This window comes from Capra hircus, chromosome 1 (genome assembly GCF_001704415.2).
Source record: "Capra hircus breed San Clemente chromosome 1, ASM170441v1, whole genome shotgun sequence".
In the NCBI taxonomy this organism is placed as follows: domain Eukaryota; kingdom Metazoa; phylum Chordata; class Mammalia; order Artiodactyla; family Bovidae; genus Capra; species Capra hircus.
Window position 1 is genome coordinate 135398501 of NC_030808.1, and position 27988 is coordinate 135426488.

The window sequence follows — 27988 nt, forward strand, 5'->3', positions numbered from 1 at the left end:
AAAGAACTATAAAACCAACCAGAAAATAATTAACAAAATGGCAATAAGTACATACTTATCAATAATTACTTTAATACAAGCAACTTATGCAGCTCAATTCCAGAAAAATAAATGACCCAATCAAAAAATGGGCCAAAGAACTAAATAGACATTTCTCCAAAGAAGACATATGGATGGCTAACAAACACATGAAAAGATGCTCAACATCACTCATTATTAGAGAAATGCAAATCAAAACCACAACGAGGTACCACTTCACACCAGTCAGAATGGCTGCGATCCAAAAATCTGCAAGCAATAAATGCTGGAGAGGGTGTGGAGAAAAGGGAACTCTCCTACACTGTTGGTGGGAATGCAAACTAGTACAACCACTATGGAGAACAGTGTGGAGATTCCTTAAAAAATTGCAAATAGAACTGCCTTATGACCCAGCAATCCCAATGCTGGGCATACACACTGAGGAAACCAGAATTGAAAGAGACACATGTACCCCAATGTTCATCGCAGCACTGTTTATAATAGCCAGGACATGGAAACAACCTAGATGTCCATCAGCAGATGAATGGAAAAGAAAGCTGTGGTACATATACACAATGGAGTATTACTCAGCTGTTAAAAAGAATACATTTGAATCAGTTCTGATGAGATGGATGAAACTAGAGCTGATTATACAGAGTGAAGTAAGCCAGAAAGAAAAACACCAATACAACATACTAACACATATATATGGAATTTAGAAAGATGGCAATGATGACCCTGTATGCAAGACAGCAAAAAAGACACAGATGTGTATAGCGGACTTTTGGACTCAGAGGGAGAGGGAGAGGGTGAGATGATTTGGGAGAATGGCATTGAAACATGTATAATATCATGTAAGAATCAAATCGCCAGTCTATGTCTGATGCAGGATACAGCATGCTTGGGGCTGGTACATGGGGATGACCCAGAGAGATGTTATAGGGAGGGAGGTGGGAGGGGGGTTCATGTTTGGGAACACATGTACACCCGTGGTGGATTCATGTCAATGTATGGCAAAACCAATACAGAATTGTAAAATAAAGTAAAAATAAAAATTAAAAAAAATAATTACTTTAAATGTAAATGGACTAAAGAGTCTCTTGATGAAAGTGAAAGAGGAGAGTGAAAAAGTTGGCTTAAAGCTCAACATTCAGAAAACTAAGATCATGGCATCTGGCCCCGTCACTTCATGGCAAATAGATGGGGAAACAGTGGGAACAGTGGCTGACTTTATTTTTCTGGGCTCCAAAATCACTGCAGATGGTGATTGCAGCCATGAAATTAAAAGATGCTTACTCCTTGGAAGGAAAGTTATGACCAACCTAGAGAGCATATTCAAAAGCAGAGACATTACTTTGCCGACTAAGGTCCGTCTAGTCAAGGCTGTGATTTTTCCACTGGTCATGTATGGATGTGAGAGTTGAACTATAAAGAAAGCCGAGTGCTGAAGAATTGATTCTTTTGAACTGTGGTGCTGGAGAAGACTCTTGAGAGTCCCTTGGACTACAAGAAAATCCAACCAGTCCATCCTAAAGGAGATCAGTCCTGGGTGTTCATTGGAAGGACTGATGTTGAAGATGAAACTGTAATACTTTGGCCACCTCATGCAAAGAGCTAACTTATTTGAAAAGACCCTGATGCTGGGAAAGATAGAAGGCAGGAGGAGAAGGGGACAACGGAGGATGAGATGGTTGGATGGCATCACCAACTCAATGGACACGGGTTTGGGTAAACTCCAGGAGTTGGTGATGGACAGGGAGGCCTGGTGTGATGCGGTTCATGGGGTCACAAAGAGTTAGACATGACTGAGTGACTGAACTGAACTGAAATGGACTAAAAGACAGTGGCTGAATAGATATAAAAACAAGATCCATTTATGTGCTGCCTACAAGAGACTCACTTTAGGTCTAAAGACACACACAGACTGAAAGTGAGGGGATGGGGAAAAGTATTCCATACAAATGGAAATGAATAGAAAGCCAGGGCAGAAATACTTATATCAGACAAAATAGACTTTAAAACAAAGACTGAAACAAGAGACAAAAAGAAGGACATTACATAAGGATCAAGAGATCAATCCAAGAAGATATAACAATTGTAAATCCAAGAAGATATAATAATTGTAAATATACATAAACCCAACATAGGAGTACCACAATAAATACAACAAATGTTAATAGATATAAAGGGAGAAATTGACAGTAACACATAGTAAGGGACTTAAACTCCTTCCTCTCCTCACATAAATGGACAGATCATCCAGGTGGAAAATCAATAAACACTGGCCTTAAATGATACATCAGGCCAGATGGACTTAACAGATGTGTATTTTTCAACCATAATGCCATGAGACTAGAAATTACAAGAAAAAACTGCCAAAAAATAAACACGTAGAGGCTAAACAATAAGCTACTAAAACAACCAGTAGATCACTGAGAAAAGTCAAAGAGGAAATAAATACATGGAGACAAATGAAAACATAATGAAGCAAAAATCTATGGGACACAGCAAAAGCTGTTCTAAGAGGAAAGTTTATAGTAACACAAGCCTCAGAAAACAAGAAAAACCTCAAATAAACAACCTTACACCTAAAGTAACTAGAAAAAGAAAAACAAAACCCAAAGTAGAAGGGAAGAAATAAAAAAGATCAGAGCAGAAATAAGTGAAAAAAAGACTAAAAATACAATAGAAAAAAAATCAATAAAACCAAGAGCTGTTTCTTGAAAAGATAAATAAAATTCATTAATGTTTATCCAGATTCATCAAGGAAAAGAGAGAGCCCCAATAAATGAATTCTGAATTTTCTATTTCAGAAATGAAAATAGGAAAGTTACAACCAATGCCACAGGAACACAAGATCATGAGAATACTGTGAGCATTTATATCAATAAACTGGAAAACTTAGAAGAAATTCCTAGAAATGTACAATCTCCTAAAACTGAAAAAGAAAGGAATAGAAGACATGAACAGACTAATTAACAGGAATGGAAGTTGAGTCAGTATTTTTAAAAACTTCCAACAAAAGTCCACAGACTTACAGCTGAATTCTACCAAACAGTTAAGGAGTTAACATCTAAACTTCTCAAACTCCAGAAGGTGCAGAGGAAGGAACACTTCCAAACTCACTCGACAAGGTCAACAACACCCTGATACCAAAACCAAAGATATAAAAACAAGAAAATTACAGGCCAGTATCACTGATAAATACAGATGTAAAAATACCCAACAAAATATTAGCAAAACAAATTCAACAGTACATTAAAAGGATCATACACCATGATTAAGTGAGATTTGTCAGAGAGATGCAAGGATGGTTCATTATTCCCAAATCAATTAATGTGATACACCATATTAACAAACTGAAGAAGGAGCATCCTTGGTGGTCCAGGGGCTAAGACTCCATGCTCCCAGTGCACAGGGACTGGGTTCAATCCTTGGTCAGGGAACTAGATCCCACATGCCACAACTAAGAGCTCACATGCCACAATGAAAAGATCCTGCATGCTGCAACAGAGATTGAAGATCCTGCACCCTGCAACTGAGACCTGCCACAGCCAAATAAAATACTTAAAAAAAAAAATCAGGAAGAAAAATCATGATCATCGTAATAGATTCAGAAAAGCTTTTGACAAGATTCAAAATCCATTTATGATTAAAAAATTCTCAACAAAGTTGGTATAGAGGGACACACCTCAATGTAATAAAAGTCATATATGACAAGCTCAGATAACATATGGTAAAAAGCTAGAAGCATTTTCTCTAAGATCAGGAACAAAACAAGGATGCCCACTCACTTTTCTTAAAATGTATTTTAATTGGAGGATAATTACTTTAAAATATTGTGATGGTTTTTGCTGTACAACATTAACTGGCCACAGGTATACATGTGTCCCTCCACCCCCCCCCCCCCCCCCCCCGCCATCCTGAAACCCCTTCCCATCTCTGTCCCCAGTCTATCCCTTTGGGTTGTCCCAGAGCACTGGCTTTGGGTGCCCTGCTTCATGCATCAAACTTGCGCTGGGCATCTATTTTACATATGGTAATATACAATTTCAATGCTATTTTCTCAAATTATCCCACCCTCACCTTCTCCCACTGAGTCCAAAAGTCTATTCTTTACAACTGTCTCCTTTGCTGCCCTGCATGTAGGGTCATCAGTATCATCTTTCTAAATTCCATATTCATGTGCTAATATATAGTATTTGTCTTTCTCTTTCTGACTTACTTCCCTGTATATAATAGGCTCCAGGTTCATCTACCTCATTAGAACTGACTTAGACGTGTTCCTTTTTATAGCTGAATGATATTCCATTGTGTATACGTATCACAACTTTCTTAATCTGCCAACGGACATCTAGGTTGCTTTCATGTCCTCAGTTCAGTTCAGTTCAGTTCAGTTCAGTTGCTCAGTCATGTCCGACTCTTTGCAACCCCATGAATCCCAGCACGCCAGGCCTCCCTGTCCATCACCATCTCCTGGAGTTCACTCAAACTCACATCCATCGAGTCGGTGAAGCCATCCAGCCATCTCATCCTTGGTTGTCCCCTCTTCCTCCTGCCCCCAATCCCTCCCAGCATCAGAGTCTTTTCCAGTGAGTCAACTCTTCATATGAGGTGGCCAAAGTACTGGAGTTTCATCTTTAGCACCATTCCTTCCAAAGAACACCCAGGGCTGATCTCCTTTAGAATGGACTGATTGGACCTCCTTGCAGTCCAAGGGACTCTCAAGAGTCTTCTCCAACACCACAGTTCAAAAACATCAATTCTTCGGTGCTCAGCTTTCTTCACAGTCCAACTCTCACATCCATTCATGTCCTAGCTATTGTAAATAGTGCTGCAGTGAACACTGGGATACATGTGTCTCAATTCTGGTTTCCTAGGGGTGTATGGCCAGCAGTGGGATTGCTTCGTCATGTGGCAATTCTACTCCCAGTTTTTTAAGGAGTCTCCACTCTGTTCTCACAGTGGCTGTTGTGGTTTTCACTCCCAACAACAGCGTAAGAGGGTTCCCTTTCCTCCACACCCTCTCCAGCATTTATTGTTTGTAGACTTTTTTGTTTTGTTTTTTGTTTGTAGACTTTTTGATGGTCATTTTGACTGGTGTGAGATGATACTTTATTGTGGTTTTGATTTGCATTTCTCTAATGAGTAATGTTGAGCATATTTTCATTTATTAGCCATCTGTATGTCTTTTTTGGAGAAATGTCTGTTTAGGTTTTTGGCCTACTTTTTGATTGGGTTGTTCACTTTTCTGGTATTGAGCTGCATAAGCTGCTTGTATATTTTGGAGATTAATTGTCAGTTGTTTCCTTTGCTATTATTTTCTCCCATTCTGAGAGCTGTCATTTACCTTGCTTATTGTTTCCTTTGTTGCGCAAAAGCTTTTAAACTTAATTAGGTCCCATTTGTTTATTTTTTGTTTTTATTTCCATTACTCAATGAGGTTAGTCATACAGGATCTTGCTGTGATTTATTTCAAAGAGAGTTCTGCTTATGTTTTCCTCTAAGAAGCTTAGAGTTTCTGGTCTTAAATTTAGGTCTTTAATCCATTTTGAGTTTACTTTTGTGTATGGTGTTAGAAAGTGTTCTAGTTTCATTCCTTTACATGTAATTGACCAGTTTTCCCATACATATTCAATGGAGACTATCTTTTCTCCATTGTATATTTTTGCCTCCTTGTCAAAAAAAAAGTGTCCATAGGTGAGTGGATTTATCTCTGGACTTTCTATTTTGGTCTACTGATCTGTATTTCTGTCTTTGTGTCAGTACCATACTGTCTTGATGACTGTAGCTTTGTAGTATAGTCTGAAGTGAGACAGGTTGATTCCTCCAGTTCCATTCTTCTTTCTCAAGACTGCTTTGGCTATTTGGGGTCTTTTGTGTTTCCATACAAATTGTGAAATTACTTATTCTACTTCTATGAAAAATAACATTGGTAGCTTGATAGGGATTGCATTGAATTTATAGATTGCTTTGGGAAGTATAATCATTTTCTTCATATTGATTCTTCCAATCCAAGAACATGGTATGTTTCTCCATCTATTTGTGTCATCTTTGATTTCGTTCATCAGTGTTTTATACTTTTCTGTATAGAAGTCTTCTGTTTCTTTAGGTAAATTAATTCATAGGTATTTTACTCTTTTCATTGCAGTTATGAAGGGGATTGCTTCCTTAATTTCGCTGATTTTTCATTATTAGTGTATAGGAATGAAAGTGATTTCTGTGTATTAATTTTATATCCTGAAACTTTACCATGTTTATTGATTAGCTACAGTAATTTTCTGGTGGCATATTTAGGGTTTTCTATGTAGAGGATCATGTCATCTTCAAACAGTGAGAGTTTTACTTCTCTTCCAATCTGGATTCCTTTCTTTTTCTTCTCTGATTGCTGTGGCCAGGACTTCCAAATCTATGTTGAATAGTAGTATCACTCTCACCACTTCTATTCAACATAGTATTGTAAGTCCTAGTAACAGCAATCAGATGAGAAAAATAAAAGAAATTCAAATTTCAAAGGATGAAGTAATGCTATCACTGTTTGCAGATGACATAATCCTAGTATATATAAGATCCTAAGTGAAAATGTTAGTCACTCAGTTGTGCCCAATTCATTGTGTTTCTCTTTCATGGGATTTTCCAGCCAAGAAGACTGGAGTCGTTTGCCATTTCCTTCTCTAGGGGATCTTCCTGCCCCAGGGATTGAACCCATCTCCAGTACTGCAGGCAGATTCTTTACCAACTGAGCTACCAGGGAAGCCCAATAAAATCCTAAGTTCAGTTCAGTTCAGTTCAGTCACTCAGTCGTGTCCGACTCTTTGTGACCCCATGAATCGCAGCACGCCAAGCCTCCCTGTCCATCACCAACTCCCAGAGTTCACTCAGACTCACGTCCATCGAGTCAGTGATGCCATCCAGCCATCTCATCCTGTCGTCCCCTTCTCCTCCTGCCCCCAATCCCTCCCAGCATCAAAGTCTTTTCCAATGAGTCAACTCTTTGCATGAGGTGGCCAAAGTACTGGAGTTTCAGCTTTAGCATCATTCCTTCCAAAGAAATCCCAGGGTTGATCTCCTTCAGAATGGACTGGTTGGATCTCTTTGCAGTCCAAGGGACTCTCAAGAGTCTTCTCCAACACCACAGTTCAAAAGCATCAATTCTTCAGCGCTCAGCCTTCTTCACAGTCCAAATCTCACATCCATACATGACTACTGGAAAAACCATAGCCTTGACTAGATGGATCTTAGTTGGCAAAGTAATGTCTCTGCTTTTGAATATGTTATTTAGGTTGGTCATAACTTTTCTTCCAAGGAGTGAGCGTCTTTTAATTTCATGGCTGCAGTCACCATCTGCACTGATTTTGGAGCCCCCCAAAATAAAGTCTGACACTGTTTCCACTGTTTCCCCATCTATTTGCCATGAAGTGATGGGACCAGATGCCATGATCTTCGTTTTCTGAATGTTGAGCTTTAAGCCAACTTTTTCACTCTCCTCTTTCATTTTCATCAAGAGGCTTTTTAGTTCCTCTTCACTTTCTGCCATAAAGGTGGTGTCATCTGCATATCTGAGGTTATTGATATTTCTCCCGGAAATCTTGATTCCAGCTTGTGATTCTTCCAGTCCAGCGTTTCTCATGATGTACTCTGCATAGAAGTTAAATAAGCAGGGTGACAATATACTGCCTTGACATACTCCTTTTCTTATTTGGAACCAGTCTGTTGTTCCATGTCCAGTTCTAACTCTTGCTTCCTGACCTGCATACAGATTTCTCAAGAGGCAGGTCAGGTGGTCTGGTATTCCCATCTCTCTCAGAATTTTCCACAGTTTATTGGGATCCACACAGTCAAAGGCTTTGGCATAGTCAATAAAGCAGAAATAGATGTTTTTCTGGAACTCTCTTGCTTTTTCCATGACCCAGCAGATGTTGGCAATTTGATCTCTGGTTCCTTTGCCTTTTCTAAAACCAGCTTGAACATCAGGAAGTTCATGGTTCACGTATTGCTGAAGCCTGGCTTGGAGAATTTTGAGCATTACTTTACTAGCATGTGAGATGAGTGCAATTGTGCGGTAGTTTGAGCCTTCTTTGGCATTGCCTTTCTTTGGGACTGGAATGAAAACTGATCTTTTCCAGTCCTGTGGCAACTGCTGAGTTTTCCAAATTTGCTGGCATATTGAGTGCAGCACTTTCACAGCATCTTCTTTCAGGATTTGAAACAGCTCAACTGGAATTCCATCACCTCCACTAGCTTTGTTCGTAGTGATGCTTTCTAAGGCCCACTTGACTTCACATTCCAGGATGTCTGGGTCTAGATGAGTGATCACACCATCATGATTACCCAGGTTGTGAAGATGTTTTTTGTACAGTTCTTCTGTGTATTCTTGCCATCTCTTCTTAATATCTTCTGCTTCTGTTAGGTCCATACCATTTCTGTCCTTTATTGAGCCCATCTTTGCATGAAATGTTCCCTTGGTATCTCTAATTTTCTTGAAGAGATCTCTAGTCTTTCCCATTCTGTTCTTTTCCTCTATTTCTTTGCACTGATCACTGAAGAAGGCTTTCTTATCTCTTGCTACTCTTTGGAACTTTGGAACTCTGCATTCAGATGCTTATATCTTTCCTTTCTCCTTGGCTTTTCGCTTCTCTTCTTTTCACAGCTATTTGTAATTCCTCCCCAGACAGCCATATTGCTTTTTTGCATTTCTTTTCCATGGGGATGGTCTTGATCCCTGTCTCCTGTACAATGTCACAAACCTCATTCCACAGTTAAAACTATTAGAATTTACCAATGAATTCAGTAAAACTCAGGATACAAAATTAATATACAGAAAATCTATTGCATTTCTATATACTATCAGAAAGAAAAATTCTGTTTACAGTCTCATTAAAAGTAAAACAAGGAATAAATCTAACTAAGGTGAAAGGCCTGTACTCACTGATGAATGAAACTGATGACACTAACAAATGGAAAGATGTATGGTGCTCGTTGATTGAAGAGTTTTGTTAAAATGACCATACTCTACAGATTCAATGCAATCCCTATCAAAATACCGATGATGTTTTCCACAATGATGCTATTGTTATCCTGTTTAACTTATATAGAGTATATCTTGTGAAATGCTCGGCTGGATGAGTTACAGCTGGAATCAAGATTGCCAGGAGAAATAACAATCTCAGATATATGTGGATGATACCACTCTAATGGCAGAAAGTGAAGAGGAAATTAAGAGCATTTTGTTGAGGGTGGAGGAGAGTGAAAAAGCTGGCTTAAAATTCAATATTAAACTAAGATCATGGCATCCAGTCCATCAGTTCATGACAAATAGGAGAAAAGGTGGAAGCAATGACAATTTCCTCTTCTTACACTCTAAAATCACTGCCAAAGGTTACTGCAGCAGCCATGAAATTAGAAGATTGCTTCTTGGCAGGAAAGCTCTAACAAACCTAGACAGTGTGTTAAAAAGCAAAGATATCACTTTGCTGACAAAGGGCCATATAGTCAAGGCTATGGTCTTCCCAGTAGTGATGTATGGATGTGAGAGGTGGACCATAAAGGCAGAACGTTGAAGAACTGATGCTTTTGAACTGTGGTGTTGGAGAAGACTCTTGAGAGTCCTTTGGACAGCAAGGAGATCAAAACCAGTCAATCTTAAAGGAAACCAACCCTGAATACTCATTGGAAGGGCTGATGCTGAAGCTCCAATTCTTTGGCCACTTGATGCAAACAGCCAGCTGGAAAAGACCTTGATGCTGGCAAAGATTGAAGGCAGAAGAAGAGGGGACAGAGGGTGAGATGGTTGGATGGCATCACCAACTCAATGGACATGAACTTGGGCAAATTCTGGGAGATGGTAAGGGAAAGGGAAGCATAGTGTGCTCCAGTCCATGGGGTTGCGAAGAGTCGGTCATGATTTAGCAACTAAGCAACAACATTCTTCATAGGATTAGAATAATTCTAAAATTTCCATAAACATCAACTATGCAAAACAATCTTGAGAAAGAACAAAGTTGGAGGTAACATGATCCCTGATTTCAAAGTATTCTACAAAGTTATAGTAATCAAAACAGCATGACACCGGCATAAAAACATACATAAATCAATGGAAAAGAACAGAGAGCCCAGAAACAAACCCACACTTATATCATCAATTAATCTATGACAGTGAAGTCACTCAGTCATGTCCAACTCTTTGCGACCCCATGGACACCAGGCTCCTCCGTCCATGGGATTTTCTAGGCAAGAGAACTGGAGTGGGTTGCCATTTCCTTCTCCAGGGAACTTCCCGACCCAGGGATCAAATCCAGGTCTCCCACATTGTAGACAGACGCTTTACTGTCTGAGCCACCAGGGAAGTCAGTCTATGATAAGGGACATACAACAGAAAAAAGAGCCTCTTCAATAAATGATTTGGGAAACAGCTACCTGGAAAAGAAACTGGACTACTTACTCACACCATACATAAAAATAGACTCAAAATGGATTAAAGATTTAAATGTAAGACCCGAAACCATAAAACTTCTAAAAGAAAAAACACAGGGATCATGCTCTTTACTCTCTCTGTTGTTGTTCAGTTGCAAAGCTGTGTACAACTCTTTGTGACCCCGTGGAATGCAACATGCCAGGCTTCCCTGTCTTCCACTATCTCCTGGAGTTTGTCCATTGAGTCAGGGATGCCATTCAACCATCTCATGCTCTGTCACCCCTTTCTCCTCCTGCCTTCAATCTTGCCCAGCATCAGTCTTTTCCAATGGAAAAGTCTCTTCCAGAGTCTCTTCACAACAGGTAGCTGAAGTATTGGAGCTTCAGCTTCAATTCTTCTAATGAATATTCAGGGTTGATTTCTTTTAGGATTAACTAGTTTTATCTCCTTGCAGTCCAAGGGACTTGGTCATCTACAGCACAATTCAAAAGCATCAATTCTGCAGCGCTCAACCTTCCTTATGGCCAACTCTCACATTCATACATGACTACTAGAGAAACCATAACTTTGACTGTATGGATCTTTGTTGGCAAAGTGATGTCCCTGCTTTCTAATACACTGTCTAGGTTTGTCATAGCTTTTCTTTCAAGGAGCAAGTGTCTTTTTAGGGCTGCAGTCACCATCTGCTGTGATTTTGGAGCCCAAGAAAATAAAATCTGCTGTTGCCTCCCCTTTTTCTCCATCTGTTTGATGTCTCCTCAGGCAAAAGAAACAAAAAAATGGGACTACATCAACTTAAAAAAGCTTTTACTCATTTGCACAGTGAGGGAAACTACCAACAAAATGAAAAGGCCACCTACTGAATGGGAGAAGCTATTTGCAAAGGATATATCTGGTAAGTGCTTAATGTCCAAATTTTTAAAAAATTGGAGGCTGATTAGTTTACATTATAGTGTTTTTTTTGCCATACAATGACATGAATCAGCCATGTTAATGTCCAAATTTAACTCATACAAGGATTTTCCTGGTGGTCCAGTGGTTAAGACTTCATGCTTCCACTGCAGGGAGCGAGGTTTTGGTTCCCAGTTGGGGAACTAAGATCCCACATGCTGTGCAGCAGGACCAAAAAAAAAAAAAAATAATTCAAATTCAAATGGACAGAGGACCTGAGAAGACATTTTGCCACTGAAGTCATACAGATAGTCAGACACATGAAAGGATGTTCAATATCAGTATTACTCAGGGAAGTGTAAACCACAATATCACCTCACACCCGTCAAAATGGCCATTATCATAAAGACAACAAATAAGTGTTCTCAATGATGTGGAGAAAAGGGAACCCTCATGCTATTTGTAGGAATGTAAATCTGTGCAGCCACTATGGAAAACTGTATGGATATTTCTCAACAAATTAAAAACTGCAGTACAACCCAGCAATAACCACTCCTGGGTGTTTATCCAAGAAAAGCAAAATCTCTAAATTGAAGACACGTTCATCTCTATGTTCAATGCAGCATTATTTACAATAGCCAAGTTACTGTAATAGGAAGCAACCTGTGTCCATCAACAGACACATGAAGAAAATGTGCTACATATATACAGTTGTTTAGTCACTAAGTTGTGTCTGACTCTTTGTGACCCCATGGACTGCAGCCTGCCATGCTCCTCTGTCCATGGTATTTCCCAGACAAGGATACTGGAGTGGGTTGCCATGTCCTTCCCCAGAGTCTGCCTGCCATATCCAGGCATTGAACCCCCATTTCCTGTCTCCTGCATTGGCAGGTGGACTCATTACCACTGAGCCACCTGGGAAGCCAACCATAAAAAGGAATGAAAATTTATACTCAACCATAAAAAAGAATGAAAATTTGCCATTAGCAATGTGGATGAACTTGCAGGGCATTACGCTTAGTGAAATAAGTCAGACAAGTAAGGGTTCCACTTATAAAGTGAAAGTGAAGTCACTCAGTCTTGTCTCTTTGCGACCCCACAGACTGTAGCCTACCAGGCTCCTCTGTCCGTGGGATTTTCCAGGCAATAGTACTGGAGTGGATTGCCATTTCCTTCTCCAGGGGATCTTCCCAACCCAGGGCTCGAACCCGGGTCTCCCGCATTGTAGACAGATGCTTTACCGTCTGAGCCAAATTAAAAAGAAAAAAATTAACAGAACTTTGAACATGTGGTTGCCAGAGTGGAGATGGGCATATGGGGATGGGTGAAATGGATGAGGAACATTAACAGGGACATACTTCAGTTACTAAACAAATGAATTGTAGGCATAAAAAAAAACTACATATACTTACATTCCAAAATGAATAGTTCAAATACTTGTATCTGACTTTTGGTATTTCAAAAATTACTTAAAATATACTTTATTGTTTAGAAATTTAGGCACTACACGTGCTATGCTGTGCTTAAGTCGCTCAGTCATGTCTGACTCTGTGACCCCATGGACTGCAGCCCATCATGCACTTCTGTCCCAGTGGGATTTCCCAGGCAAGAATACTTAAGCAGGTTTCAATGGCCTTCTCCAGAGGATCTTCCCAACCCAGGGACTGAACCCAGGTCTCCAACCCATGTCTCCCACATTGCAGGCAGATTTATTGTCTGAGCCATCAGAGAAACCCAAGAATTGAGTGGGTAGCCTATCCCTTCTCTAGGGGAACTTTCCAACCCAGGAATGGAAGCAGGGTCTGCTGCATTGTAGGTGGATCTTTTACCATCTGAGCTACCAGAGAAGCCTGGTAGGGACTATAATTCAGACTAAATTCTGAAATTTCTCATTAGAGAAATTTGTAAGTTTCTCAGAGGATAAGGCCTCAAATATTTAGTTTACATAGTGTACACTATGTAGTGTAGATTCCCCTGCCATGGTCTAATAAGACAACAAAACTTAAAACAGCAATGAAGACAAGTGTGCATCTCAGTTTTGATCTTTGGAAAAGAATATTCGTCACAGCTTCACACTTTCATTCCAGGTCTGGTTTTTTAACATTAAAAACAAACATTTCTCAAATGGGAAGGTCACTCAGGATGAGATTATCATCCTCCCAGAGCAAAGCAGGAATGTCATCAATCCTCCATTTCCAAAGATAGAGGATAAGTTACCAGTTGAGCAAAAACCAGACTCCAAAATCCATATATTTACTTTTTTATTGAATTTGTTAATGACACATAGTTTTTGCACTGCCAAACCATGCCTGAGAATTCAAAGAAAGAAATGGTACAATGGACAGCCTCATCCACCCATCATACAGCATATTAAAACTTGATTCATGTGCACTTTGATAATTCCACGTATCTTTTAAAAAGTTGTAACAAGGGTTGGGATTTTTAAGTCTCCTTGCAGGTCTTTAGATTTCTATGCTATTAAATAACTTTTCCCATATAGTCATCTCAGTTCCTCAATAACATAACCCCCACAAAATTTTGCTGGAAAAAAATGCACTTTTCAGGGGATTTATGTGGCTCAAGGTCCAAGAGATTATTTGTTAAAAGATTTTTGGTTCCCAAATGATGTCTTCAGATTAACCAAGAATCCTTTGTTTCTCAATCATCCAACCTCTCCTTGGCTGGCTCAGCTACTCACCCAAGCACATCAGAACATAGGCATCCTGCCTGTTACCTCAAGTAACTCCAACATTATTGCCCAGATACACTTTGCAGGTCCCATCAGGTGATTCTGTTAGCTTCCCAGGAGTGGGATTCCTGCACTGACACTTTTATCAAGACTCCGCTCCTAGAGGAAAATGCTCCCACAACAGGATAGTTTTACTCACCCATTTGCTTCACTCTTGCCAGTAGCAAGTCTGCAACTCCTACATTTGGCAAAGGGATTTTATTATAGAGAAACCCAGACTCTGCATCAAGTGGTCACATGCCACTTTGAAATATTCCTACTGAAGATAAAAAACTAGGAAATTACCAGACTATCTCATTAGACGGAAAGACTTTTCAGTAATCCTGGGTAGCATCCTGGTGTCCCTTTTCAGGACTAAAAATTACTGGATAGTTTAAGCTGTAATTATTAAAAACAGAAGTGCTACATCACCTGTCTCTCACCCCTGACTCTCCAAATGATCAACTTAAAGACATACCAGAAGGTTGATACCAAAGCTAGGCTGGGACAATCACTGCATCTACAGAATACCTAACACCTTAAATGTTTGGGCACAAGTACATCTGGAATTCTTGTCAAAGATCATGCAAGATCTGTGAAACTTAAGCCTATTTCAAGTTGAGGTTCTGCTCTTACTGCTTTGAATTTGTAAGGACAAGACAGTGACTCCCTTGGCCTGAGCAGAAACTAAACAAAGTCTTTCCACCAGTTTACTATACAATTTAGACCTGATTAGAGGAGGCTTTAGCAGCACCTGAAGTAGAGCCCCCTGCATTTACTGCCCTTTACATTAAAGGCCATTTGGTTCCACTCTAGGGACTGGCAAATTCATGAGACATTTCACAATTCCAATGCATACTTCAGGTTACTGAGCTAAGCAATATGCTCTGTAAAAGAACTATTCCAAGTGATAGCAAAAAAAAAACAAAAAAAAAAACAAAAAGCCTTAATATGGAACACAGAAAAAGCATTACCCAAATAAAAAATTACTAAAAGAAATAAGATTCTTCCCTCCTACCCCTTTCCCCACTTGGTGACCAAAGTTTGGTTGAATTTAATTTGTGGTTACCTCAGAATACAACTCAAAGTTTTAAATTATAAATCAGAGCCCTACAGATTTTTCAAGCACATCAGTTCTTTTGAGAGCGGCATGTTCCAGGAAGTCTAATCCAGCCACAGCCCACCTCAGAGTATTCCTTATAGATGGGGCACAGGACAGGTTAATTAAGGTCACTTAAATCTTCATCTTTTACAGCAGATCAGAACCCAGATGGCTGACTTTCTGCAGGATTTCTGATAGGAATCCAGTAGAGCTGGTTTCAAGTTTCACATCGACACTTAACAGCTGTAACCTTCTTATCCAGAAGTTGTGATCCACATGAAGTCCACAATGAGTGCAGCAAATCTGAGGTAGTCAACCCTTACGAAGGCTCAGTATCTGAACATAAAAAGATTTTGATATGACCACCAGCTGCAGGTTTTGACTTTTTGTACTCGCAGAGTAATTATCAAAGAACACTGCTGAATCTAGTTCGAACATTAATATAACTATGAAAACCCCCCTAAATCCAACACACATAAAGAGCAGTTGTAACACTTAAACTTCCATAGTGCAACATGGTCAGTCATGTAGACCAAGTGGTCTGCATCGGCGGTAGATCCAGCAGAGATCAGATGAGGGATGGCTGTCCGTGGTGGTTAGCTGTGGCTTAGTTACCTTGGAAGGGTTAGCAAACACCATTCCTTAATTGTACTGTGTGTGGCTGCTTTTCTGATTCTCAAGCACAGCATACTGGTTGTCTAGCTGAAGTTTAAGGGCCTGGTTTTTTGAAAACTCATCCCTACCTCTAGTTTTGTGTCTTACTACTTCAAAGCTCTTCTCCATTTCTTTATCCCTAAGGGAAAAGAAATGTAATCAGTAAATATTTCTTCTTCACTAGGCTGTTCTGAAAATATTTTCTTGAATTAAAATAAAAAAGCCACCCCTTTGAAAAATCTTAAGGAAGGGATAGGAGGGGGAAACTGGCAAGTAAAATCCTTATCAAAACCATTTTTAAGGCTTCAATTGAACAGAAATTATAGAATACTGTACTGAAGTTCTACGGTCATATTTTCTGTGGTAGCAATTCTACCAAATATTAACTGAAAATATTAACCAACTATTAACCAACTTCAAGACAACCGCAAAGTTAAAAAGCTGTCTAATGACATGGTAAATGCTTCTAAGACTCACTTTTAGCAAAAAAAACACAATACATATCTTTTTTTAATATGTAAGTAAGGGCAACAATTTTCTCATTCGAATAAAGTTCTACTCAGTATTCAAAGACCTCTCTGCACTTCTACTTATGGGAATGGATCAGATAAAGATGTGTGTGGTGAATCAGTGCCTTGTGTGTAGGACAGAGCAAGTCAGAGGTTTAAATTCAAGTCAGCTATGCCCTCAAAGAGGCAAAAGGGCTAGGATTTAATTTAAAAGCCACCCCTCCAAATTCCATATTATGTCATTTACATTTCTTATTTTATTTACATAAAAAAAAAAACCATGTCCCTATATAAGATGTGGATATGCCATATGTGGTCATTTAACTCCTGGTAGCATTCATTTTAAGTACTTGCTGAAATAAGATTATTTTTAGTATTAGATATATAAATGTCAGCATCTTTCATCTATTCACATTAACTGGGAATACAATAAAATATTGCCAATTTCTCTAGTCTATAGGGAACATTGAAGCGGCAATAATGTATCCCATACTTCTTAAGAATTCTAACTAGGTAAGACTTGTCTTGGCTACAGAATGGCATAAACCAGGGAAAAGAGCAACTTGCAGAAGATGTCTGTCTTTGGTGCTCTTTCCCCTCAGCCCTTTTAGGGTTCTTCCTCTCCTCCTCAATTCCTGGGCATGTAAGACCTACCTTAATTCTTAATTACCTCTCAGCTGCAGCCTGGGCTTTACTGCAATCCTCAAGGTAGGTTTTCAAATACCAAACACCCCATTTTCTGGCCAAGGCAAATGGTTTCAAAACAAAATATTGAGAATACTTACTTCCGGCTTTCTACATGCTTGGCAGTCGACTGCAGGGATGGGAACTGCGTATCACTATAGATTTCTGGTGGTCCTTGTGGTGCTTTCCTTGTTGTGGTCAACCTGGCTCCAGGAGGCCTATACACGCCACTAGTCATTGTTGGTTCTGGGGTTTCTGTAACTGACATTTCACCAGAGTTTAGAGAAACCACTGAAGTGCCTGGCATTTTAACAAGCTACTCCTGAATTCTTGATCATTTAACAACTATGGGGAAAAAAAAAACCCACAATATTTATTTGCATTAAAGGTCTCTGAACAACAGAAAGAAAGAAAATTATCTGAGATATTACCCTTCTGAGAACTCATTCTTCAGACTGAGTAAAATGGGAAAAGGAAAAAAAAAGATGGGTACTTAGTCAGCTGTCAAAAACCAAAAAACAAACAAATAAAAAACCTTAAACATGTCTGGCAAGCTATAGGATCACTATAGGATTACTGTAAGACTTAAGCAGCCTACAGCCTTAACTTCCAGATTCCTTTATTGAGGATATGAACATGTTTAGATCAGACACAAATCTCTCTCCTAGCAATGGAAAGACCCTACTCACTCACTGCAAATATGCACTTAGTTGAAAGCTGACTACCTATTAAAACTATAGACAAATAACACATCTTTATGAAAATGAAATATTAAGATTACCAACTACTGGAGCAGGAGGTGCTTGTACCGGAGCAGTTTTATTCCAAGGGCCTGAAGATTTTTCTACACCACCACCACCACCTCCACCTTCTTCCCAATTATCACTTGGATCTTCTCTCTTTTCAACTTCATCTTCTTCCTTCTCACTATTGGAAAATAAATACGCGAATTTAATTACAGAAACAAGTTTTTTGTTTGGGTCCTGGGGGACAGGCCTCAAGAGGGATATGGAAAAAAATTAAGCACCCGAGCAGTCCAATCTTCAGGTGGAAAATCTGTCAGTCCAAATCCTTAGTTCTATCAATACTGATCTGTGACTCTGGAGAAGGTACTTAACCCTCTTCAAGCCCAAATGCCAAGTTCTTTTTTTTAAACAAAAAAGGGAAAGGAAGAAATAGGGGATTTTATTTTATGCACTGGGGCCTCAACTTAACTTCATGTGAAAGAATTCATCACTGGAAAAAAGTTCATAAAACCACTGACAGTCTCTGTTTCCCTTTTTGCAAACTTCATACACTCAAGAACATCTAGAAATATTTAACATACTGACACATCAACTTATAACAATCTACGTTGATTACTTATAGGAGTCCCCACTGAGGGAGGGAAGAAAGGTCAATCTAACCTGACATGTAGAGAAAAATAATCAAAAGTACAATTACTAGATTTTTTTCTGGAACCAAAGTATATAGCCATTTATAGTAAGCATATTTTCAGATTAATTCAGATCAAATGAATTGTTTTTAAAAGTTGCCTAATTTCATTTGGTAATCCTTTAGTACATGTAACAAAATACTCTCAAAATTAATTCACATTCCAACAGAGGAAAACAAGTTAGTGTTCAGCATCAGTCTCTACTATCCAGACACAGGGAATACACAGAACTGGTTCCTATAACAGAGATGTGTCACCCATTTAAAGAAGAGTAAAAGAACTCAAGTCTGTGGCTTACTAGTGATTACAAATGCAAAACACATTCTCAGTGGTGACATACCATTCTAAGATTCTATTTAATGCCTCTTTTTAATTTATCTATTCTTGAATTGACTTGAGTCAGAAGTGTATAATCTCTCCAAGGTATCTTTGATGATGTCTCCTTGTGTTGGATTACTTATTACTGGGTCATGTAAACCTGAATGTGCTAAATTAACAAGTACATATATCTTGTCTTTCTATTTCACTGGCTTGACAGCACAATGATAACTGCCAAGTCAAACTTGCCTTGCCCCTGCAAATGACGCATCTGGCACAGACATCACCTTTTCCCTGGATTATTTCCCATGACACTAGTGGTGTTTCCTAGGTCTTCAGCTTATCAATCTCCACCATCAATCTAACTATCCTTCCCTCTATTAAAAAAACATACTGTCCTTGGCCTTCCACTCTTTGAGATATTTTCTCTTTTTGACAGCTGATCCATAATGATGGTCCATCACAATGTGTACATGACTCCTACCCTGACTGTGACCTTGGGAACATTAGGGCTTCTCTTGGTTTTTGCATAATAACATCTGAGGGTGTTAGCCTTCTATGTCTATTAAAATAAGTTCTGGCTATACGACAAATTTCTTGAATTGCTAATGGTCTCCTTTAGTGACACTGAGACAATGGTACCATGCAACACTACCCACCAACCAGAGGTAACTGCAGAATTTAAAGGCCTAGGGTGGCAACAGGAAGGGGAAAGCGGAACGAACTTACCTTCAATCTGCATTTACAGCAAGATTTTACTTAAGACTATGGTTTGAGAGGAGAAAAGGGTAGAGAGTATGGCTAAGCCAGCCTTCAATTTTCCTTGTTGATAACATGTAGTAGAATTCCACGCAGTCATTTAAAATAATGTGTTAGGCTTATACTAACATGGAAATAATAATCATTTCATATAAACAATGTACTAAAACAAAATCTATGTACCTAATATAAATAGAAAGACATCTAGAATGATTGTTTAGCTAAATGTTAAAAAGTGGGTGCTAGAATGCATGATTTTACTTTCTTCATGCAGTTAGGAGTAGATTCTAAGGCCAAACTGCCTGTTCAATACATGCAGACTCTGCCATTTACCAGCCAGAAAGAGTAAGTACAGCATCTAACTTCTGTATGCCTCAGTCTCATGTGTAAAATGGGGAAAACAATCCCATTATGAAGACCGATTAACAGACATAAAGCACTCGGAACAGTGCTTGGCACACAGGAAGTAAGTGCTGTCAGTACTTGCTATTACATGCTTTTTTAATATTTGAGTTTTCATAAAAGCATCACATTCTTTAACAGGAAAAAAAATACAGCATTTGGAAAAAGCAAAAACACAACAAGAAAACGTTCTTTTAAATCAGATACCAAGCAGTATGACCTTCATCCTAAAGCTTTTAAGCAGAATGAATAGGTAAGAGTATGAATGCCATAATTTATCCAGGAGTCTAACAGTGGTACTCAAATGTCAAAATTGTCCCCAAAGAAGCTTTTTTTAAAAAAAGTTACCCACTTCTGAACCCACACCTATGTAAATTACACTATAATGCAATTTGGGCTATGAATAAAAGCACAGGTGTTATTCACTTAGCTATAATGACTAAGTAGTTAGTAATGTCCTAGCGACCCAATTCATGCCAGATGGGGAGATAAGAGGCTCATAAAGATTTAAGTGACTTCATGGCACTTTTTGGAGAAGGCAATGGCAACCCACTCCAGTACCCTTGCCTGGAGAATCTCATGGATGGAGGAGCCTGGTAGGCTGCAGTCCATGGGGTCGCGAAGAGTCGGAAACGACTGAAGTGACTTAGCAGCAGCAGCAGCAGCATGGCACTTTTACACTCTAATATTCCCCCAAACTATGATAGCTTTCATTTGGTCAGTTACATTTTGAAATGGTTTTTCAGCAATGCACTGAATCACAATTGTTCACATATATATAACTTAAAAATAGCTATTTCCTTAAATTATTTTAATATTTGGTGATTAATAATTTAAACTCCAAAATTATCAGCTTGTAATAACTGAAAGCCAAAAAAATGTTAACACTGATTATCCCTTGAATATGTCTTTATGCTGCTTTACTTTTCAAATGTTCTAAAACCAAAAAACCTTGTTTTCCTAATCTGCAAAAAAAAAAAAAAGAAAAATTCCAATTCAGTATGATAGAATGCTGAAAGTTTTCACTTTCTCTCAGAGACAAGTGATAGAAATGAATTTTTTAAAAAAACCCATAAATCCTAAATACCTCCAGAGTATAAACTACACTAGAAAATAAATGATCTATTTTAATTAGAGGGATTTTATATTGATAATAGGCACAAGACAACTTAGTATTTTGGCTTCATAAGATTCTGAAATATTAGCTAAAGGCTGGAAAATTGTCTAGTTGAGACACTTCATTCAACAGAGGGAAATAAGGCCCAGAGATGCTAAGAGCCTTGCTGAAATGCTACAGTACCAACAGCAGGACAGAAATAATTTAAATATCGTATTACTCTTTCATACTTAGGTATTTCAGAAAATGTCAAACCTCCAAATGCCAAAGAACAAAAAACATGTTACAAAGAATTATTTCCACAGAAGACAACTAGGCTAGAATTTAACGGTTAACCCAATATACAGCTTCTCATCAGCTAAATTTGATGCTTTAAAAACTACAATGCCACTATAAACTCATTATCACAACTCAAAAGTATACTGTCTTAAATATGCTTTGGTCTACACTATTGGTGGGGTACGAGGAATGATAATGCTAGAAAAAGGAGTATTTACTTAGTATCTCTATACTATGCCAGGCAGTGTTATACCCACTTTACAAAGCTAAACCTCGAAATAACAAAGATGGGGAGGAGACCCATTGTACATATGCTGCTGCTGCTAAGTCATTTCAGTTGTGTCTGACTCTGTGCAACCCCATAGACAGCCGCCCACCAGGCTGCCCTGTCCCTGGGATTCTCCAGGCAAGAACACTGGAGTGGGTTGCCATTTCCTTCTCCAATGCATGAGTGAAAAAGTCAAAGTGAAGTCACTTAGTTGTGTCTGACCCTCAGCGACCCCATGGACTGCAGCCTTCCAGGCTCCTCCATCCATAGGATTTTCCAAGCAAGAGTACTGGAGTGGGGTGATTGTACATATAAGGAAACGCATATTCAGATACTTAAAGGACCTTCCCCAGGGCTACAAGGTAGCAGAGTCAAGTCAGTGGGACTCCAGAGCCCATATTCTTTCAGGCTGCCTCTCAATTCATTTTATTCTCTTTATAGCTCTAAAATATGATACGAAAATTTTCTATATTTTCAGATTTGAGAAACTCACCTTTTTGAAGTAAGACTGATCAGGATCACCCATGCTACAGCAAAAAAACATAATATTCTTACCTCCTTATCTCAAGGGACATTACAGAATTTAAGCATCCTATCTCCCCTCTCCCAACACTAAAGCAGCTAACACAAAATTCATACTTGACTGCACTTTTGCCAGTAATAATGGGCAGCTCCACTGGTTTTATGCAACCACTGCCATGATAGTAAACTGGGGAGACAGAAACCGCCTGACGAGTCATGCCTGGCAGCTTAAAATGTCACTGTACCCCATCCAAGGACTCTTTCTCGACCCCTTCATGGCAGATCTAAGCGTCTCTCTCCTGGGCTCTATCCACAGCCTCTACAAATCACTGAAATGACCCACAGGTGTTCAGCTGAGCATGAGTTATTTATTTTTTTTACAACTCCAAGACCTAACAATCAATGCTCGGACATCAAATATTTTCTACAATGAATCCAGATTGGATGCTGAAGTAATTTCTTCTCTTCAAAGGACAACTTAACTAGTTCTACCTAATCAGTTTAAGTCTAGCTGTCCAAAGATTTCTAGACAACCACTGGGCTCATGTTAGTGAAACATGACAAATGCTCACCATTTAGTAACAAGTAGTAAATGAAATCTTTCTCCCTCAAATCCATTTTAAAGATGGGAAAGGCCTATAGGTCCTACTATCAACCAATAATCTAAGCTTAAGCACCAGGCTCTTTCTTTTATCATCTCAGTGGCTTCTCTCTCAGAACCTGTCTGTAAACAATGATGCAATCCTGAATAAGATTTATTAACTTAGACACAAAACTTGACACGTGACTGCCTACTACTCCTGGTACTTAAATCTTGAGCTAGTTGGTAAATGTGAGCTAGAATGTTAACACAGTATGTTTACTGCTGTTGAAAACTTCCCCTCTTTCAATTGCACTTAACTTCAACAAAGGCTGAGAATGCTAACTTACTACGACTAGTGCCAAGAACTTTTAAGACTGTATGCAGCTAACTAAAGAGAAAGCAAATGTAGCAAAAATGATTGGTAGATCTCAGGCAAAAGTATAAGGATACTTATTCTACTATTCTTGCAACTTTTCTGTGGTTTGCAATTTTTCAACACAAAAAGTTAGGAGGAAAAACATTAGCACTACAGACAGAATTTCAAGATATTTCAAGTCAGTTTCTAAAGTTTCGTTTTCTCTTGTCCCATACTGAAAGGCTGCCTCTCTCATGGATAGAAAAGATGAGAAATTAAAGGCATAACCACCCCACTCCAATATCCGAGAGGAGAGATATTTCATTTCTCTCTCCTTCCAGGGGCCAGCCCAAAAGGTAAGATCAAGCCATAGGCAATCATTCAAGAACTCCAGCAACTCTGAGGATTTGTTTGTATGATTACACTACTGCCAGCCTGAAATGGCATGTTGTCCTATTAAGTCCATAGTGAACTGACTCACCAGCATGCATGCATGCTCAGTCACATCCAACTCTGTGACCCCATGGATTGTAGCCCGTCAGGCTCCCCTGGCCATAGGATTCTTCAGGCAAGAATACTGGAGTGGGTCCTTCTCCAGGGGCTCTTACTGATAGAGACTGACGCAGCCTCTCCTGTGTTGTCAGGCGGATTCTTAACCACTGAGCAATCTGGAAAGCCCACTGACTCACCAGCCTAGGGCTTTAGTCATAATGTGTCTCCACAACTCCTTCAAATATTGGAATTATAAAGCAGATGCTTCATGGCTAAACAGTGAAATTCCCAAGAGTAAATCACTCTACTTTACCCACGAAATAGAGAAGTTGATTAACATGAACCAAGTGGATGTATTATCAACATCCTGTTCAAAATCCTCACAACAAATCTGAGCAGTCATCTCAATTCTGCAGATGAGAACACTCACAAGTAAAGTGACTCACCCAAGGTCACACATAAGCAGCAGGGCTACAATGCAGGCCCAGGTTTATCTTTCCCTAAGTCCATGTTTTTGCTATACTATCAACTACATCCTATGTGTGTGAATAACCTACTTTCCATTCTATTGAACCAATGTGTCTTTCCCTGGGGATTTCCACTCCTACTGGAATGGGTTGCCATTTCCTTCCCCAGGTTATCTTCCCCACCCAGGGATTGAATCTGTATCTCCTGCATGGGCAGGAGGATTCTTTACTACTGAGCCATCTGAGAAGGCCCAAATCCAGTCCAAAGTTAAAACTTTCAGTCATTATTATGAAACCTCTGACAGCTTCTCACTCTCAAGCCTTTCCTGGAAACCTACGTTCCCTTCTACTGATTTATGAAGGCAACAGAGACAGACCCCAGACGCCATAATGACTAAGGATCCACAAATGCAGCTTTCTTCAGGAAGAAGGTATGGTTTTCAACGTTAGCAGCTAAGAGAAAGACCTCTGCATGGCCACTAAGTGGGCATGACTAGATGCTAAAAATGTAAAATGCAGTATAAAAGCTGCTCTATTTTGGGTCAAGCAAACCTCAGTGCTCACACTGGCTGAGATTTAATTACATCTCCGGCAAAAGTGAAGGATAAAAGTGATTTAAGTAATGTTCCACCACCTCAGGAGTAGCTAAAAATGAAGAAAAATAACCCTGAATGGATATGGGATATACAGTCAATGACAAAAATTGATGGTAGCTTAAATATCCTGTGTAACAAAATCAACTTCTAGCACTCAATGCACTTGAAACCTCTTCCCTCAGAAAGTGCTGCTCTTGCTCAGTAATCGAGGCTTTGAGAACATACAGTACATGGGGTGGCAATCAGGAAAGGCAGGGCAAGAGCCTACTCCACCACTGAGCACAGGATCCCATCACACAGGCGGTTCCACTACCACAAATAACTGGTAACAACTCCACATCCCTCCTCCCCGTTTTTAGAAGCCAAGCCCCAGGAGAGAGAAAATGGATTATTTTCTAAACGATACCTCTTCAGAAAGATCTAACACATGAAGGAAGCCAAGAAGTGGTTGGGAATAAACCTCCCGTTTTATCACCTCTACTTCACACCACCAGGAAGGTATTTCAAATGTAGAGAAAGTATTCCCCAAGTTTCCCACCATCAATCATGTTTCACTTTGCAACGACGTGAAAGCACCTAGGACATGAATACCTAGTTGTGGTTTAAGTATTCAACAAATGTCAAACTTTAGCCCTGCTTTTTAACAAGTTCTTTAACATTATAAACATTACCATCTAGTGAGTCCTTCATTGGAAGGACTGATGCTGAAACTCCAATACTGCGGTCACCTGATGTGAAGAACTGACTCACTGAAAAAGACCCTGATACTGGGAAAGATTAAAGGCAGGAGGAGAAGGGGACGACAGAGGATGAGATGTCTGGATGGCATCACTGACCTCCAGAAGCTGCTGATGGACAGGGAAGCCTGCAGTCCATGGGGTCGCAAAGTCGGACACGACTGAGCGACTTAACTGAGTGAGGTCAAAGAACAGTATTCTGTTAAGGAAAAGTTATTTCCTCCACCGTGCCAGGTGGTCACGAGTAAATATAAATCACAAACTTCAATCTGGAAGGCAGTGCATCAGGATCATTTCTTTTTTTGGCTACACCACATGGTATGCAGGACTAGTTCCCCAACCAGAACTTGGGCCCCTAGTAGGGAGAGCACTGAGGTAATTCCCTAGGATCACTTGTTTCTTGAAACTGGGAACAAACAGTTTTTAATCTAAGCCAGTGGATTTTCTACTTCATGAAACCCTCAAAAACATGACATTAATTTACATGAATCTGAAGTTCATGTGACTACCATAGACTGGATTTGATATAACATGTTAATTTCAAATCTTCTAAACCAACCAATGTAATTTTCAGGAATTACTGTTTTCTTAAAACTTTACGCTTATACTATGACTCCATTTCTATAAATTTCTAGGGGAAATTAATCTATAGTGTTAGGACAGTGGTTATTTGGGGGTGAAAACAATGACTACAAGAGGTTAGGAGAGGGGCTCTCTTCTCTACCAGTAAAGTTTCCTTTCTTGACTTCCGTGCTGATTACACAAGTTGAATAGGTAAAATCTGTATTTCCCTGTAACTATGCTTCAATTACAACCACCCATGTTATCTTTTGGGACAAAAGCTAAGTTCAACCCACCAATATTAAAAGCAAAAATTTTGAAAGCACAAAATCCATTTTAGCTGTCTCAAAAAGGCCTAACCAAGATTTGAAGTAGGCAAGCTCTCACAGGATTTTACAACTGGCAGCTAATTTGGCATATAAAAGCGCTGCCATCACAGAGGAGGAACAGACACAATCCATTAGTCGTAATAAGCATACCTAAAGCACAAGAGTACTGTGATGCTGTTTTAGGACCAAAAAAAACCCCATACAGTGTTTATCCTGTGAGTGACATAAACGTTATTTGTAACCAAGCCATACCTTATTTGCATTGCTTGAACTCTTAAGCCGCTGTAATCAACCTCTTTTTGCTCAAATTCTTTCCACTCATCTTCCTCCTGTAAAACAAGTAGCCGGTAGTCAATTAAAGCTATTTTTAAAACACAACTAAAACAACTATCAGACTATGAAAAAGGGATCCAGTGGCTGGAACCTAAAGTGTAGACTCGTTTTCTGGCCAAAGCCCTTGCTCAATCCCAAGGCCACTAGGCTTGAGGATAAACGTGACTAAACTTTGTTACTTCCACGAGACTTTTGTTACTTTAAAAACAACCAGGAAACGTCGGATGAAGTCAATAGTAAGCCCAGAACTAAACGTCTACCTCAATCTTAGACTTTTACAGATTTCCAGACCAAGACGAGCCAATTAGATCTGCCACAAATGTAACTGTTAGAAAATTCAGCTCACACTACTGGGCTGAAATCAGAACGCTAAATTACTCAGAGTAGACGTCACCCGATAGATGCACTTCCGACCCGGGCCGATTCCCCGGGAGGGTGCCGCCGCCTGCCTGCGTGTTGGCCCGAGCCAGGCAACGAGGGTCGGGAGCTGGGCCGCTGTGGTCCGGCGGGGAACGCTAGGCGGCCCGCCGTGGGAAGCCCGCGTCACGTGGCAGCCTCCGCGCCCGTCAGCCCGCCGGCCGGCCCCGGCCGCTTCCCCAGGCAGGCAGGCGGGGGCGGGCACATGGGCGCAAGCGCGCGGCCCGGGCCCTAACTCCCCGGCCCCTCACCTTTGTCACAACCTTGGTGGCGGCCCCAGGGCCAGTGGCCCCCACGCCCGCGGTCCCGCTATCGCCCGGCCGGGTCCCCGCGCCCGCCCCACCGCCCGCCGCGCCCGTGGCTCCGCTGCTCCCGCCAGCGCCGCCCGCCGCGCTCGCTGCGCTCGCCGCCCGGTTGCTCCGCTCCTTCTTCTTCTTTTTATCTCTCTTGGCGAAGAAGTTGTCTAGGCTCCGCTCCTCTGTCTCAGCCATGGCCGCGGCCTCCTTGGCCCGGATGGGTGGGGCCGGTGGCGGGCGAGGCCCGCCGGGGCTCCGAGCTCGGGGTCGAGGCCGGCTCGGCGCTCAAGCTCCCTGGCGCGGCGACGCCTCAGTCCCGCGGGGTCGCTGAGGCGTGTGCAGCGGGGCGACCGGCCCCCCCCCGCCTGCTGGCGGACGGTGGTACGGTCCTCCTAGGGGCTCGCGTGCCGCTTCCGCTGCCCGAGCCCGCCCGGGCTGCAGCTGCTGCCGCGATCGCGGTGCAGGATCCCGCCCGCTCCACAGCTGGAGGGAAAAAGGAACGCGCGGGCCAGAGGCTCCGGCAAGAGTGCTGGGTTAGCGGCGGCGCGTGCAGGAGGAAGACGCGAGGACGCAGGCCGGGAGAGGAGGGGATAGGGGGTGGGGAGGGGAGGGAGGGGGAGGAGGGAGGGCGGGCCACCAGAAAAGAGAGGCAGCGCCCGCGCCTGCGTACTTAGCTCCGCCTGCCACTGTGGGAGCGTGGAGGGGAGGGCGGTGAGAGGAGA

At 40.6% G+C, this 27988-nt stretch overlaps 1 protein-coding gene across 6 annotated transcripts; it reads right to left on the bottom strand.

Annotated features, from left to right (window-relative positions):
- Nucleotides 13568–27870, bottom strand: CDV3 (CDV3 homolog). Of its 6 annotated transcripts, none has more exons than XM_018051192.1 (5): nucleotides 27222–27870; nucleotides 26473–26549; nucleotides 17782–17927; nucleotides 17102–17255; nucleotides 13568–15946 (listed from the first exon to the last, which is right to left on the bottom strand). In XM_018051192.1, exons 1-5 carry the CDS (start codon nucleotides 27459–27461, stop codon nucleotides 15796–15798), a joined length of 768 nt encoding a protein of 255 aa, XP_017906681.1. In that variant the 5' UTR covers nucleotides 27462–27870; the 3' UTR covers nucleotides 13568–15795. The 6 variants fall into 6 exon arrangements, with proteins under 6 accessions (XP_017906681.1, XP_017906687.1, XP_017906675.1 ...); XM_018051198.1 differs by having other exon boundaries at nucleotides 13568–15489; nucleotides 17102–17261; XM_018051186.1 differs by having other exon boundaries at nucleotides 17102–17261.

Excerpts from the sequence above, each read along its gene's own strand:
- CDV3 (XM_018051186.1), bottom strand. The coding sequence starts at position 27,461 with ATGGCTGAGACAGAGGAGCGGAGCCTAGACAACTTCTTCGCCAAGAGA. Across the intron at positions 17,928-26,472 it reads GTTCAAGCAATGCAAATAAG|TGAGAAGGAAGAAGATGAAG; the intron begins GTATGGCTTGGT and ends ATTTTCCAATAG. Across the intron at positions 17,262-17,781 it reads ACCTCCTGCTCCAGTAGTTG|TTACAGAAACCCCAGAACCA; the intron begins GTAATCTTAATA and ends GTGAAATGTCAG.